We start from the raw sequence: 16,792 nt of genomic DNA on the forward strand, positions 1-16,792 counted from the left end.
CCCCCGCCCCCGACAGACCCGCCCCCTGGTTCACGCACACCCACGACATCAACTGCAACAACAACCTAACGTTACCTACTCCAAAATCCTTTGAAAATAAATTATACAACATACAATTTTTAACGGTATTTTTTTAGAAAATCCCATTCTTATCTCATTTGTGTAAGCTGTAAATTACGTAACATTACCTCTTCGGCCAAATCCAGATTCCCCTCGTGCTGTATCAAGTAATGTATGATGGCCAGCTTATTCTCGAGGGGCGTGGTCTTAAACGTTGTGGCGAGGTCTTTCTCCGCCACGTGCATGGCGACCACGTCGAGGGTGTTCATGTCGACCATGGCGTGGGCGCCCCAGCCCAGCAGCGGCGCGAGGCTGGGCCCACTCTCGCTCGCCTCCACCGGGATCACGATGTGGGCGCAAGGCTCGTGATGTAGGCTCACGTCGATCAAGTGGGTGAACAACATCGGGATGTGCACGAGGAGATGATTATCTGTCACACACGAGCTGGTAGCTGGTACAACTGCACGTATTAACGACCAAATCAAGTAGTATTTACAATACTTAAAGATATAAAGTAACCTTGGTAGAGTGTGTATGAGGGTCGCAGCGACTTGGCGAGGTTCCAGGGCAGGTCGGGCAGCACGCTGTGCACCACGCAGCCGTGGTGCAGTAGCGTCACCGAGTACGCGAAGTTCACGCCGCCCTCCTTCAGCTCCGCGCTGTCCTCCAACACCAAGGATGTCGTCGAATCGTCGAGCGGCTAAAGGTAGAAATACACTGGCTATGTTATGAAATCTTTTCTTGTACTTAAGCAAAGAGATTCAAAAAATATATGGAGAAAGCATAGTTGACACTTAACTTAAAATATTTTTCAAATAATCTCACTAGCGCTACCTGATTTACGATAGTCAAAATCCCAAGCAAACAAATAATTCAAACACTAAGATACGTCTCGGCGTAGCTTGGACACTGAGATATTACCATAAAAAGAAGTTACCGGTGAAAAAATGTTGTTCCCTATCTTAAATTTCTTTGTACTTATGCCATTAAAAATATATGAGTAATCCCACACAACAAATACACATTGTAATTATTTTCATTGAATAACTAAGCTATAAAGCCAAATATTGATGCTGTAAAAAATCTTTATAATTATAATTTACCTTATAAAGGTAGTGATGGCAGACGCAGAGCAGGCCGCGCGCGTCGCATACGATGTGCAGGTCGAGACCGCAGTCGTGTACGCGCAGCGGCACCGCGTCGTCCTCGTACGAGCCGCACGCCGCGCCCGCCGCCCCGCCCACACCTGCCCCCGCCCCCTGCGGCAAGCTCAGCGGGATGTTCAGCTAGGCACACAAAGAGAGCTATCGATGAAACGTTATAAGTTTTCTATCAGTAATAATCTAGCTTCAATTATTGAAAAAACACTCGACGCTTCTTATATTGTGACACCGGTACAAGTACACATAGAAAGAGATGGATAGATTGCGTGAGTGAAAGGAGACATTATCAAGAACGAAGTGACGTCGGAGATGATTAACCTGAAGGTGGAAACTTGGTGCGCCGACCCAATAGAAGTAGCATAAGGAGTGGATGATCCATATTAGTAAGAAGATGACGATTCGTAGCTTCTTAAAAATAAGAATATCTTGATAGGACATTAATTTTATATTTTTCGATAAGTATAACTATCTTCATTTAGGTATTTTTACGTAATCAAACTCTATCCATTCAAAATATGCTCTAAATTATGTTTAAAGATACGTCAGAAAAAGGCGAGGTATAACATCTGCGCAAATACAATAAGAGAGTCCAACCAACTATTAAAACAAATTAATCAATAAAGACGTAAAATAAACTTTACTGGGTAAAAAAGGTAAACATTAAAATATGAAATTAAAGTAACTATAACAATAAGCAAGGCTTAGCAAAAAATAAAAAAGACAAACCAACTTGCGTCCTATGAAATTAGCACTTAGTTGTGTTTTTGCTTTTTTTTAATCTTTAGCCTAACCACTTGTAGTGTAATCCTAAAATTAATAATAGAAGCCACTTTCTATGGATCCATTACTTGAAAATAATATAGTATTGACAACAGAAACAACTCGCCAGCGTAAACCTTATGGGTAGGCAGATACGAAATTTCAATTTAAATAAACAATAGCATACCACAGTCTCATGAGGCAGATCGGCGTGGAACTGCAGCGCGGAGAGTGTAGGCGTCAACTCTGAAGGGGACTTCACCTCCTCCCCCTCTGCAAAACTCTGCTGCGGCTGACGGTAGTGGATGTAGAACAACACCTAGCAGACATCATATATTAGTTAGGTTATAAACCTTGTTTTCACAATAGTACTATATCTCAACCATTTTGAGCAGTTCATTGCCTACTTGCTCACATAGTCATTGCATTTTTTTTATTTATTTATGTTATTTGGGTTCACCAAACGGCTTAAAACTACTGGAACTTTAATGGATAAGTTAAAGTAATAAAAAGTGAAATTAGACACTTTGTATTAACATGGAAACTGCAGATGTGTTTAATATATTTCAAATAAGAAAAGCAAGGGCATAATTTAGTTTATAGTATTTTTTATTAAGGAATAATTTGTTATAATCCAAAGGTTACTCACTTGGTTGACACAATCCCATTGTGCCCATGAGAACACATTTACAATAGTCTCTGGCTCAGGGTAGATGCCATCAAAGCCCCACTTCTCACTGCCATCGTCACATTCATTAAGAAACATTGGTGTTCTGTATATTTTGATGCCTGATGGAAAAACAAAAAACATTTTAACAAGAAATATAACACTATGAGAAAATTTATAAACAGTTTTAAAATATGTATATTATACTCTACTTGAAGTGAGAGAGAAAAAGACAATGATAGGGTAAAGAGAATTGTAGAGTGGAGACAATAGATAACATAATTAAAATTAAATTATTTAATAAATCCAACTTCAAAACTGTAATATTTTAATGATTGCTGATATCATTTTAATACATTACTTAAAGCATCAATAGTTACTATATAACATTAAGCATAATGACCATTCTAATAAGACAGATTTGTTAATTTAAGTTACAAAAAACTCTAATTTTTCTACTTTATTATTGTAATGAAAAACGTCAATTAAAGCACTTACATTCCAAATGCTTGAAGAGTAAGAATCTATCATTTCTGATGCCAGGGCTGTATTTCTTGCTCTTTCCATATATATACTGCACCATAATTTGTCTAGTCGAACCCTCTTCCACTACTTCAGGCTCGCTAGTTTTATCAGGAAGCAGAGATATTAAATATGGGCAATACAAGGCTTCCTGAATATCATCACCTTCTTTAGGAAGGATTTTAACAACATAGATGAGCAAGCTGCGCGTAGAATTGACTGAAGCCTGTATTATATTAAATTTCTCATCAAAAGTATGTAGTGTAGTTAAAATTTTTGTGTTGTTGGTGTAGACACCAATATTCATAACTTCTTTGTCATTTCTTATAGACACCCAAGTAAAAACTTGAGAGCCATCTTGCTCTTGCCCTATTAAACGCCATTCTCGAGCTGTTACCTCTGTAAATATAGGGTCTTATGTGATTTAAGCCATTATTTAATAATAACACGTAACGATATAAAATGATAGTCGACATACCGTCTTCACTTTGAGATTGAAGTACACCACATAATTTAACAGCAAGATTTTGTTGCGACATGATATTAGGTGAATTTTCACCTGTTCATTACAAACATCCAAAGAATTCTATTAAATATGTTATCAACGTAGATAGCGTCTTATTGACTTTTCTTGCAGGTTTTCTATCAGCTGTCGCCCAGCTGTACAGCAACGTGAAGGTAGTTAACGAAGCTTAACCAACATAAAAACGAAAATGCCGATATCAAGCCATCTAATTATGGCATCACTGCATGAATTTGGCCAATCACAGCGTCGCAAATAACTTTTACTTCGTGTTCAGTATCACGTACTGATAATTTTATTTTGACAGAAAGACTGTAAAAAAAATTGTAAAGTTACGGTTCTTGTGCTTAGTCTCATTGAAATATTTTTACAATTGAAATTTTTGATAAGCACTAGTATATAAACTAATTAAATCGCGATTTAAAAGTCAATCTCATTTCACGTACTATAATTCAAGGTGACCGCCTAACAATTGCTAAGCCAACACAATTTCATTGCTAATTAAAACAAAAAACATACTTTAAGCGTAAAAAATAAAAAGGTAATAAATTCTCCTAAATATTTGTGATGTATACGTGTAAAGGAATACATTTGATAACGATGAACGTTTTCAGAAGAAACAATCGTGAAGTTAGCCATTTAATCACCCAGAGAGACTAGACGTTTTACCGCGACATTTTCGCGCGGAAAGCCGGGCGTAATCGAGCCGTGGAAAGCTGAAAAGAAGCATGTAAATGCAGTAAATTACCCTAAGTGTAATATTTCAATTCGTTTATCATCCGTGTAATATCATAGCTATAAAATATAGTGTTAAAATTAGTGAAATTGTGATCTAAATTGAGAACTAATTTCTCATTAACAAGGAATTTTTGTTCTATAGAATTTGCATCAATTTGTGAATGACCAGGTATGTACTAAGTGACTACTTATGTTGCTTAGAATATACAGTATCTTTTTATACGAATAAATCCATAAGTAAATATCAAATCTACACATAATTAGGTTATAAACCAGCAGTCGACGATAAGCTTTGCCGATTATGCTGTCATCGACAATCCCTATAATACAATCTTTAATTCGGTGTTTTATGTAGTATTTGTGAAATTTATGTATATGACATTAACATAGCATCGCAAATGTGCTATTTATATCAATTTCCTAAAGTGGATGGGGCGAGAAACCCAAGCTTGCGACGTGTCTAATGGCGGTGACGGAGGATTTCGCGCGCGATTGTGACGGATTCGTGGCATTTATTTTACCTGCTGACTTCAATATTTTCATTATTTTATGACTTAAATGCATAATTAGTATATTCCCTTAATTATAAATCTAGGAAACTATAACATTTTTCGCTTATTATTGCTCTAAAATGACTCTGAAAAAAATTCTCCCGCCAACCAGCAGGGGGCACGCTGTCTTTTCGAAAGCTAAAATAGCTGTCTTAACGTGTTTTATTTCGATATTTTTTGTAATGTTAGTCTTCTAAAACCTCTGAATTTCTATATGACGAAGACAAAAATGAAAATTTGTCTCCAATTAAATTTGTCAACTGACATAACCCTATTTTGCGGTTTCGACATGACATGCGGTAATTTAAGCTATTACTGTAGTTTTTCTGGCAATATGTTTTATTTTGTTGATAAATTGTTAAACTAGTAACATATTTTAGGCCATACGGATCCCGTGCCAGCTGATTTTTCGCCTCTACGATGGCTCAAACTAGGTATGTATGTGCTCCCAGATTGATAGTACAAGTACCTTGTAGACTTTGTTTACATTTGATATAATGTTTGTAGCAGCACCAGTGAAGGACATATAAATAGGCCATGCTTCAAAAGGAAGAGAAATTCATCAGACGATGAGGTATAGTGCATTAATTATTTGTTATTCCTACACTAATAAGAATACATAACCATAGAAATCTATATAAAAGTTTTCCTTTATAGGAGGTGGAGAATATGCCACCCCTCAAGAGATCACCCAAAATAGAGGAGCTTATTGACTTGCCAGCGCACAATGTTGTTGTTGAATCTTCATCATGCTCTAGTGATGATGATGGATCACACTTTGAAAACAATGAGCAGCCCAGGAGTGTGTTCACAGATGTAGATTATAACCCAGATACCTTTTTAAGCCCACCGAGTATACCTGAACTTCCTAATTATGTTTTGAGTCCTTTAGAAAATGTAGCCAGAGGTGACTCTACACCACACTCCAACAAAAGGCCAAGGTAAGTCAGGGTATATGTTTCTTATTGGGTATAGATGAATCCTTTAAACACTAATGTTATGTCTTATGTAATAGATCCTTCATCCAAGTTACTTTATTGCAGTACAAGTAAATACCAATATCCCACACCACCGAAAAGAAAATGTCCCCTCCCTGGACTGTATTGGGCGGACCAGAATGATCTGTGGAAAAGTATGTGTGAGGGAGATGCCAGATCCAGCATGAGGAGAAATCCTAACATGTTTGACAATCATCCTAACTTACAACTGAGGATGAGAGCTATATTACTGGACTGGCTGAATGAGGTAAGCAGTCTTGTATTGTTTTTAGAAAAAAAATATATGATAATTTAATGGTGTTGTAATAACTTTGCTGTAACTGCTAATTGTACAATATGATCATTATATTTATACCCAAATTGTTTATTTCCATGCTGCTTACATTTAAACAGGAAATGTAAGTATTGAGTATTTCATGTATTTTGGGTCTATGAAGTAACATTGGGAGCATTGACCTCTTTTTTGCAATGTTCATTGACCTCTTCAGAACCAACGCGTTTGCACTCTAATCTATCGTTTTGTTATATTCTTTTTCTAATTTCATAGTTGCATTTTGTTTTATCAATACCACAAATATCGCGGAAAAAAATGGTATTTTTAATAATAATTTGTCTTTTCGTAACAATAAAAATGTTGCCGTCTTAACAGAGTACATACTAGATAGACTGGCTGCCAATTTCCTGTCTACTAGTGTCCCTTAGTATATACTTAGTGAATGAAAACTAACAGGCGTAGCTTACGTAATGAGTGACATGCTATAGTATACCTAAGTAATATCTAAGCTAACTCATGTTATCGATGTTTTAGCGTACTCGAGTACTGTCGTAATCAGACCTTGAACCTTTAAACTTTTTGGTGCAATCTTTAGTTTCATATTCTTCAATCTGTTAATTAAACATTTTACGTACTGATCAAATATAGCGAATTCCGAAATTACATAATGAGGACGAATAATTCATATTCACCTGTTTTTACAAGCCTACGATATTAAATAGTAAATTATTAAAACTAACTATACCTAGAAGTTTGCTATTTCTCTGACCGTCAATGTATGGAAGATTTTAGAGTACTAGATTTAACAAAACATCCAGTTTGTACGCCACCGTCGAGATTTTACAACACCTTATTGATTCAAATAAATTCCAACAACTCACTTTCGACTGACGTAGTAAAAAATGAACTGAATAACGTAATAGGTACCGTATGGTTTTTTTTTGTGTATCTTTACCATGAATAGGTAACTGTAACATCTATAACTGACTTCAAACATTTATCAATTAACTATTCCAGAGTATTTCGTGTTCATACTGTGGTTATTATATCTGCAATGAAAACCGCAGCGAGAAGATACAGCCCTGTAGACTAAGCGTATTACTAAAGCCCGCTACATACGCTCAGTTCCTAAATGAGTGTATAACAATTTTAACAATACAGTTTTTATCGTATGTAAGGAGCTTAATATTTCAGGCATAATGTGGCTGGCAGGTGTTTCCTATATTCCTCTAATTTCTAACGTAAGAAATTAAGGATTCGAAGAGTTAGGCTACTTGATTGTTTTTTAATCCCTAGCAAATGGAGTCGCGGGAGATAGTTATTTAAAAACCAATGTCGAATTATACTGAAATGGTATGCTACTCAGATAATCCTTATCATTAAAAAATATACTATTTAAGGCGGGAACTGACTAGCTGAGTATGATTGATTGATATTTTACTTAGGTTGTTAGTTTTGCGAATCGTACAAACTATTACTTATTGTTTTGATTTAAATTTGATCACGTAGGAGACATTTAATTGAAAACACATTAGATTTACAATTAATAAATTTCCGCTTGACGACAAGAAGTCGTGATGATTGGTTAGTTTTTCAATTCTTATAGTTTGCATGTTTTGACCAAATCTACTAACGTAGGCGAGATTGAGGTCATGCGCTAGTTTATTGCAAAATAAAAAAACCTTATTATTAAAATTATCTATTCCTTAGCAACTAATACTAAATTCTCAAAATTATCGTTTTAAGAACATACCTATGGTTATATTTGTAATTTGTACGCCGCGTTGGTACATTTTTAAAATAGCGAATCCTAGTTCGCTCAAAAACTGGCGTCATCTATTAATAACTTGGAACCTATTATCATTAAGTCTTCTAATAGTATCGTTACCATTGCATTACGAAATACATACCACATACGCAATCATGATTGAAATATCTAAGATCTGGTTTTAAAATTTGAGAAACTTAGAAAATTTTATCCCATAAAATTGTCAAATGAATAGTGTAAAACCTGCGTGCCTCAATTACTGATAAACTAGTGAACAAGTGGGCTACACTTCGTAGTGACTATTAACCCAATTAGTTGTGTTGACCATAATAAAGGACTATCTTTGCGCCACTGTTTCTGCTTGGAATTTAAAAAAAGTAAGTAACGTATGTGTTCTTCCAAAGACTCTACATCTATGCCAAATTTCATGAAGATCTGTTCACTTGTTTAGGCAGCAAACTCTAACAAACATCCATCTAAACTTTCGCATTTATAATATTAGTATGATGTTGTGTTTGACGCTACATGTGCATCAAAGCATCGTTTTCGTATCTTCTTGAATTAGTTTTTTGTTCAAAATCGTGCAGAGCACGTAGCACATTGTTATGAGCAGGGCGTATCAATTACCATCAGGTGAACGAACTATCCGTCTCGTTTTATGTCTTATATAAGAAGAAATAATTAAGTCCAATGTAAAATTTACTAAATCCTTTATTTATAACATGAAAAATATACCGGAGACAAGAATTACACGTTCTGGAACCAATTTCCTATTTTACTCATATTTTGATCCTTAGTTCAATTAAATAGTATTATAGAAATTATTGTAATTGTCAAGAAGGTGCTAAATTTATTTTAAAATTTACATTTGTCAATTTTATAAGACACTTGGAATATCTTGTGATTAAATTACTTCTAATAAGATTCCAATAAAGCATTATCTCGGGTAACCTTTATATTGTTAGGGTAGATAAGATGGAATGCGCTATGAGACCTTTTGTGCCCCCGATGCGATGGCGAGAAACGTAGAGTAGAGCTTGACGTCGCAACCGTGGTCCGTGGTATGTGTCACGCACCTTAAAAGTCTTGTATCACCTGACTATGCAAAATTTTAGATGGATGGATGTTCGTTGCCTAAACGGCTGAAGGGATTTCAATGAAATTTGCTATAGATGTAGAGGATAGTCTGGAAGAACACATTGGCTACTCACTTTTGTATTATAATTCCATGCGGATGGAGTCGCGGTCGAAAGCTAGTTAAGTATAAGTAATAAAACCTTAAATTAAAGTAGTATTGCACAAAACTCGAGAACCAGAAACAATGTTTTCGGGCAAGTTTCGGTCTATTTTACTGCAAGACGAAGCTTTAATTGATTAAAAAAACTGCTTACTATGGATAAAAAATGTATTGTAATTGTATGCATTTCTTTAATTTTATCTGAAATTCAGTGTTTTATCCTTTTTTTGTTATTAAATATCGTTTTTGAATGGAATTTGTCGACACCAATTACATCGGTCATTATTGTCGCTATTTTTGGTAAAGATAAGAAAAGCCTTAAAAAGGATACAGAATGGGTTCCCGTTAATCGACACACTGAGCATCGTCGCACCGTCTCCCAGCTATCGCTTCGTAATCCCATTAGATTTTAATTAGTGTATACTAAATTAAAATGAACCTATGTGATAATCGTACTCGGAATCTTAAAATTACTGTTTTTTAATACTATACTGTTAATTAACATGAAAACAAATTATAATCGTTTTAATTTTAAATGAAACATCCTTTACATTGCCTACAATTTTATCATTAAATTACGGATATTTAGATTCCGAAATCGGAGACATCTCGAAAAAAATAAATCCTTAGTTTCATACTTTTATAGGGATACGCAAAAGTACATTATTATGAAAACCGATTAATATAACATTTATAAGGAAGGAAACTATATATCTATTTAATCGTATGTTTAGTTCTATGCATTTGTTATCTGCTAGTATTGACCGATGTTAAAGTATTGTTTACGTGGTCTTTAAGTTTACATAACTTTCGCTAAGTCTCTATGCCACTCATTGTTCTCAATTTACGAGTCCATTGACAAAATACCTATTACCAAAATAAGTGAAACCTTTGTGAAAGAAACATTCATAATTTACAAAGTGAAGTCTTCGCAAATTGTAGATGTTCTGGTGTGTAAGGAGTATAAACATAACGCCGCGTTTCCACTAGGCAACATGTACGTGTACATGTAACGCTGGATAACTGTGGGCGACCAGCGTTGCCGACTTGTGACTTGTAGATGCGTAGACAGACAACGTTGTTAATTTTCGTGCGACTTTCAACATGTTGTGCAACATGTCGCATGCCAAATGTTGTTCAGTAGAAACGCGGCTTTAGAACACAGCGTAGCAATAAGTAGTATTATTGTTTAAAGTAAATAGTAAAACAAGGTATATGTTTCAGGTATGCGAAGTGTACAAACTGCACCGGGAGACGTTCCACTTGACGGTGGACTACATCGACCGCTACCTCTCACATACCGATGACTTGCCCAAGAGTCGCCTCCAGCTAATAGGTAAAATATAAACATATATTATCATTTCCAATGTGCTAGCACTCCGCAATTCCATGTAGTGGAAGTAATTGAATGAATTAGAAATTCTTTCTTAGTGCTCGCGTACGTAGCAAAACAAGGTGCAAAGTTGAGCACTACAGTAGAGTCTATTAATGAACAGGACAAACTACCATTCGATATCTAATCAGATACTTTTTGTCGATGTTTTTGAAATACCATGAAGTATATTTTTAATTGTTTAAACTATACAAGTGTATCTCATATCGATTGTTATAAAGATAGAATTGAGTCTTGTTTATTTCATTAACATTTATCGAGCGATATCACGCACTGATACACAGGCGCGCTATCGCATTCACTTTGTCGCCATGCTACTATAAGAAATTTCTCCCAACTGATACAATTGTTTTTTGATTTTCTAATGACCTTTATGATATTACAATAATAATATTTATTTTTAATCATTTATGTAAAAAGCCTCTTCTCTAAAAATTGTGTTACGTTGATTTTTTTGTAATGTTATACCTCATCCAGGTATAACGTGTTTATTCATCGCGGCGAAAGTGGAAGAGGTGTACCCGCCTAAAGTGAGCGAGTTCGCGTACGTGACGGACGGCGCGTGCACCACGGAGGAGATCCTGCTGGAGGAGCTGCTGATCCTGAAGGTGCTGTCGTGGAGCATCACGCCGCTGACCATCAACGCGTGGCTGAACGTGTACATGCAAGTGTCGAGCGAGGCGCGCGGCGCTAAGCGGCGGCTCATCGGCGAGAGCGATGTCGCGGCGAACGCGCTGCGCGGATATACCTTCGTGTTCCCGCAGTACTCCTCGCTGGAGTTTGTGGTGTGCGGCCAGCTGGTCGACCTCGCCGTGCTGCATGTCGACGTCAACAGGTTCGCCTACAGCACGGTGGCCGCCGCGGCGATGGCACACGCTTTCAACAAGGAACTCGCTATGAGGGTGTCGGGTACGTTAATCTTGTCTTTTGATTTTGTGACATTTGTATTTCAAATAACATAGGTGACAATACACATTAGCAAACGCAGATGCTTAGCTTACTTTTTATTTGACGGAGATTATGACGACTCAAAGAGAATATTTTTCTTTTGCTATTCGTTCCTTCCCGCACCAAATTTTTTCATACCCGGAAGGAAACGGATTTCCTTATAAAAAGGGGTGGCCAGAGAAAGGGGACAAATTTGACCTCTAGCCCTCACAGTGATCAGGTGAAACGCGAAATTGTTTTCACTTTACATTGAAATTAATGTTGTTCCTGGAGCCCTTGAGTTTTTTTTAAAGATTTATACGTTAATTAGCTGTATTATGTGCAGGCTACAGCTGGGAGTCGCTAGCAGCGTGCTACTCGTGGCTGGGCCCGTTCGTGTCGGTGGTGCGCGCGGCGGGCGGCGCCAGCGTGGTGCGCGGCGGCGACGGCGAGTTTGTGCAGCGCGCCGCCGGCCTGCAGCTGCTCTGCCCCAGCCTCAACCGCGACGAGAGCCACCGCATACAGCACCACAACGTCACGCTAGACATGTTTGTTAGTATACACTGCCTAGAATACTCATCAGTACACTTTAACACTTACGAAACTGGCTTAAATGCCAATAAAAATAATTTTCATGGGTCTAAGTCTGTACTTGGCAAACTTATTGACCAAAGAATCTAAAATAAGCATTACAAGAAAAAAAATTTAGAAGTCAAATCTGCTAACATTTATTACGTTTTAAGTTTTTTCATACCTAATATATTATTGCGAACATTCTATGTCCTTGGATAATTTGAGTAAGTTAGAGCTGCAGACAAGAAGCCACATGCGGATCTAGTGTTGCGCTTAGCTGACCACTGGACTAAGTAAAAAAAAATATTGTCTAACGATGTTAGTTTATTTTAAACACAGTACCCTAACTTACTAGAGTTATTAAGGAACGCAAATTTCAATTCACATTTTTTCACAGGACAAAGTATACCAATTACTAACGGAGAATGAAGCAGAGGTCCCAGAACAGACAAGCAGTACAGAAAGTACATGTACAGAGAGTGTGGCGGAGGTGTACCCGCCCACGCCGCCGCTGTCCAATCAGAAGACGCCGGGCACGCCCTCCGCCACGCCCAGCGCCGCGCCCCCCGCACGCCCCGCACCCGCACTGCACGCACAACTATGAACTGCTCGGTTATATCTCTTATTGTAAATATATTTCTAAATAAACGCCTACATTTTGTAAACATGCTGCTTTAAAATGTGGATTAAAGTGTATGGGAATTTCAGAATTTTTAGCGTAATTAAGATGTATCCAATGTTTACAAAATATAGGTTTTGGAAAAAGGGATAGGAAGTACCTCAGTAGACGTCAAGATCTGACATTAGTTGAAGGACGATTGCTTATGTTTTGTTATGAGATGTTTAAATGTTGAAATGGTTTTAGATTAGATCAAAATTGATGAAAGGTTTTTGTAATAATTACTATTTAAAAATGTCAAATATCTAGACTTTGTAGTTTACGTCTGTTAAAAGTGTATATACACATGTATGAAAAATAAGTACATAGTAAAAAGTACATAAGTTTACACTCTTTAGGGTTACAAGATTCAAAGGTTATTTTTAATCTGGATAAAATCCCGAGAAAATAAGATTAACAATGCATGCAAGAGTGAAATAATATGATTTCAGCTTATATTAATATACTAATAAGTTAATATAATTTAAGTGTTCATACTAATTACATTTTCTCGGAATTTGAAAAGATATCCAGTTGACTTAAAACCTATTTTAAAATTGGACAAAATATTTGACCATACTTTCATATCATATACATATCAGTAATGCGAAAAATTATCATAAATGGTTTACTCAATTTTTTCGGATTTTTAGTCGGGTAGAGTGAAAATTCGAACAAATGACTAGGCAAAAATCTTAGGCTGGCACTAAGTCATTAGTATACAAAAATGATTTAACATATCAATGTTAATAAAGGCTAGATTTCCTCACATTATTTATTTAAAAAAAACATTATTGGTGAAAGGAATTTATGAAAACTGTTTCATTGAAATAAATCTAGATTTAAATAATTTACTATGTATTTATGGATGCTTTTTGTAATGTATGCAATCTTTAGTAAATAATGCGATAAAAATGCATAATTAAAAATAGGTTATTACGATAAATTAGTTTGATATATTTATTTATAAAAATTAATAGCGAAAACGTTAAGTTTATTTGAAAGTATTCCAACAAAGACAATTTTTTGTAATTCTTTAACCATTTCAACAAAATGTATTTAGAATTGTTCCTAAATGTATGTAGTTTTTATTATCTTTTTTTCATTTAAAATGTGAATACTTTAACGCATCTTTTGTTGATATGTTGTAAATTGACTCATCTCTGTTTATTCAAAGTAAGTAGGATGGCAACATTATTGTGAATGTTATGCCACAATGGGAACTCATCGCGACAACTTGTTTGTGACAGTGGTGTGTTCATATTTTCTAACATTCCATTTACGTTTGGTTGAATGTGAGATTGCATTAAAAATGTTTACATAAAAACATGTTTATGTCAATGTTTCTGACAATGCAAACTCACGGGTGTTTTAGTGCTGTATTAAATTCATTGTAATATATTTTTTACATATAAGTTTGCATTCATGTATTATAGAACAATCTATTATTTTATATGGTTTATAACACGGCTGAAACTCACGTGGGAACTTTCGGTGTAGCAACGACCAGTTTCAAACCCGTAGGGGGTTCTTCAGGGTGAGTTTACGGGCTTTATTCGCTATCGCGGGGGTTGCGGGGGGGACGCTGTCCGTCGGCGGAGACGAACTCCAAACTGAAGAGTTGATGGTGTTATTGTTCATAAATCATATATATGTCTCACGAAAGTTTTAATAAGTTAATCTATTATTTATACATATTTCAAATTTAATTGAAAATCCGTTGTATTTCTTTAATGCCATAATCAGAAGGTTGTTATTTATTTATTTATTTCAAATGTAACAAGTTTTTATAAGTATAGGAAGTACTTTTTTCAATAATGTTCCTGAGATAAAAAATTTCTAGTTGTAATGACACGATGGCCGCTTTTTAGTGAACATCTATATGGAAGTGAAAACTTTGTATCTCTTTAAGATATTTATCTCGAAATGAAGAAATTACAATAAAAAAAACTTAAGAAATATATAGACTAGACATAGGAAACATTTCATCGGTAACTTTTTTTTACGGTAATATCTCAATGTCTTAGACAGGCCGAGATGCTTCTCAGTATTTGAATTATTTGTTTGTTATCTTGATTATCGGATACCAGCTTTAGTGATATTATGTCAAAAATGTTTTTGAACTATGCCTACTCTATATATATTCTTAATCTCTCTGGTATAAGTAAAATTATTTAAAAATCTTTGATTTTATTAGTTAAAAAAAGTAAATTTGCGAAGCTCTATCTAGCCAAAGAGTGCCTAATGGCGTATAATAAATTTATTCTGTATCTAAAATTCGTGCATGTTAAGTACAATCAGAAGATTAAAACCGTTTAAAAAAATCACTAAACTTGTTTTTTGTATGTAATATTTATTTATTTTGTTCGCAAGTCGAGTGATCCAGTAAGATTTTTTTTTGTTTAAACGGTTATCCTTGTGTTTGTGATGTATTTTAAGTAACTGCATCATTACTATGTAATATATTAAATTTAAGTTATGTACAAGTTGTTGAGATCTTTGCTCTTTAAAAATGCTAACTGCAGAAGTGATTTAGAGTTGAACTAAGGCATATTTTAAGAATTCTCTTAAGTTTCTGTGTATTTAAAATGATTCAAATTCAACTATTAGTGAATCGATTTGCATGTCTTTCTTGTAGATAATGTTATTCTTCTTTAGATTTTTTTTTTTGACTGATCTGAGCTCCGGTCCTTATCGTTTTATATTTATTTTGTCTGTACAAGTTTTTTGAAGCATGCTAAAGGCATCTCGTCTCGCCGACGGACGCGTTGGAATCTCCCCTTAGTGTTTTATTTATTTTCATATACTCTGTATTCCAAAGAACAAAATGCTTTTTATTTTCGCTAAATCACATGTGCAGTTTTCATTAGAGAAAAGTTTAGTTATGTGGAAGTTCTATAAAAATTGTAAAGTTTGCAATAGTTGTAAGTTGAGTGGACTCTGACGTCACGTTGGGATGACGTCACAGGCGTTGGGTTCACATGTAGTGAATTGAAACATTAAATGTAAGTTGAACGATTACGCTTATACGTGAAGGTGTACGCCCACCTTATAAATAAGACTTAGAAATGGATTTTGTTACTTTATATATATCAGAAAATAATATAACCATTAGTTAGGTCGCTTAGTAAATATAAGTTATTTTTATATCAATTTATTTGAAGGTAACAAGTACTTGTAAGTTGTACAGTGTATTCCGTATAGTGCGTGATCTCAGGTGCGGCGCGGCCTGCTCGCGCGGACACCCGCACTAACGCGTCATGTCGCCACGGGTGTCTTGTATTAAATAAAACTGTGTTGATGACTTAATTAAAGATTTTTATTCAAACTATACAATTACAGTTGTAAAATAAAATAACATTCATTGTTTCGACTTTGAGCTACGGTCGTGGGTCTGGCATCCTGTAAAAAGTAGACAAATTTCATTTTAATACTAATACTAATAAGAACTAAATCTAATAAAACATTCCCCTTTGGCTAGAAAAGAATTTGATTTTTTTTGTTTTTCTCCATTTTCCATACAAAAATAATTGTCAGTAACATGAATCGAACAAATTATAGGTTAATAGAGGGGTAGGCAGAGAGCCTACCCCTCTATTACAGTGAGTTATACAAAGTGTGGTACATGTGTATGGTGAGGTGGGGCGAGGCGGTGACGGCGGAGGCGTCCTGCGGCGTGAGGAACACGAACTGCCTGCCGGCGGAGCGCCGCGCGTGCGCCACCAGCAGCTCCAGCACCACCTTGCGGTTCACGTTGTCCTGTACATACAATAACACTATATTATAAAATTAACATTCGTTGCTTTTGTCGTCTAAAGGCAACTAAAATAAAATTTAAAATTGAACTGTAAATTAAAATTTTCTGACAAATTTGAGAAACGATAGGATTCACCCAGAACACAGTTTAAGATAATCAATCGTTCGCGTTTAATAAAAAATAAACAGCCTATATTTTATCGAGATCCGTACAGCAGTTTAGGC

At 35.6% G+C, this 16,792-nt stretch overlaps 3 protein-coding genes across 5 annotated transcripts in view; 1 reads left to right on the forward strand and 2 right to left on the reverse strand.

Moving 5' to 3' along the window:
- The window catches only part of LOC106111738 (protein pigeon), an 8,111-nt gene extending 4,265 nt beyond the window's left edge, over positions 1-3,846 (reverse strand). The window contains exons 1-8 of the mRNA XM_013293882.1: positions 3,650-3,846; positions 3,148-3,570; positions 2,632-2,771; positions 2,170-2,301; positions 1,164-1,346; positions 580-760; positions 189-490; positions 8-52 (exon numbers count right to left, since the gene is read on the reverse strand). Coding sequence (XP_013149336.1) covers positions 8-52; positions 189-490; positions 580-760; positions 1,164-1,346; positions 2,170-2,301; positions 2,632-2,771; positions 3,148-3,570; positions 3,650-3,710 — 1,467 coding nt within the window. The 5' untranslated portion in view covers positions 3,711-3,846. The remainder of the gene's footprint in view (positions 1-7; positions 53-188; positions 491-579; positions 761-1,163; positions 1,347-2,169; positions 2,302-2,631; positions 2,772-3,147; positions 3,571-3,649) is intronic.
- A 502-nt stretch (positions 3,847-4,348) lies between these two features.
- Positions 4,349-13,824, forward strand: LOC106111904 (G1/S-specific cyclin-E). 3 transcript variants are annotated; one of them, XM_013294103.1, is made up of 9 exons: positions 4,349-4,601; positions 5,364-5,417; positions 5,494-5,557; positions 5,641-5,924; positions 6,027-6,228; positions 10,485-10,596; positions 11,131-11,562; positions 11,927-12,132; positions 12,551-13,824. In XM_013294103.1, the coding sequence occupies exons 2-9, from the start codon at positions 5,404-5,406 to the stop codon at positions 12,755-12,757; spliced, it is 1,521 nt and encodes a 506-aa protein (XP_013149557.1). In that variant the 5' UTR covers positions 4,349-4,601; positions 5,364-5,403; the 3' UTR covers positions 12,758-13,824. The 3 variants fall into 3 exon arrangements, with proteins under 3 accessions (XP_013149557.1, XP_013149554.1, XP_013149555.1); XM_013294100.1 differs by having other exon boundaries at positions 5,491-5,557; positions 12,551-13,816; XM_013294101.1 differs by lacking the exon at positions 4,349-4,601 and adding an exon at positions 4,661-5,282 and having other exon boundaries at positions 5,491-5,557; positions 12,551-13,818.
- A 1,000-nt stretch (positions 13,825-14,824) lies between these two features.
- Positions 14,825-16,792, reverse strand: part of LOC106111739 (structural maintenance of chromosomes protein 6) — a 10,849-nt gene continuing 8,881 nt past the window's right edge. The window contains 2 exon segments of the mRNA XM_013293883.1: positions 14,825-16,213; positions 16,437-16,587. Coding sequence (XP_013149337.1) covers positions 16,192-16,213; positions 16,437-16,587 — 173 coding nt within the window. The 3' untranslated portion in view covers positions 14,825-16,191.

Source organism: Papilio polytes, unplaced genomic scaffold (assembly GCF_000836215.1).
Source record: "Papilio polytes unplaced genomic scaffold, Ppol_1.0 DF824146.1, whole genome shotgun sequence".
Lineage (NCBI taxonomy): Eukaryota > Metazoa > Arthropoda > Insecta > Lepidoptera > Papilionidae > Papilio > Papilio polytes.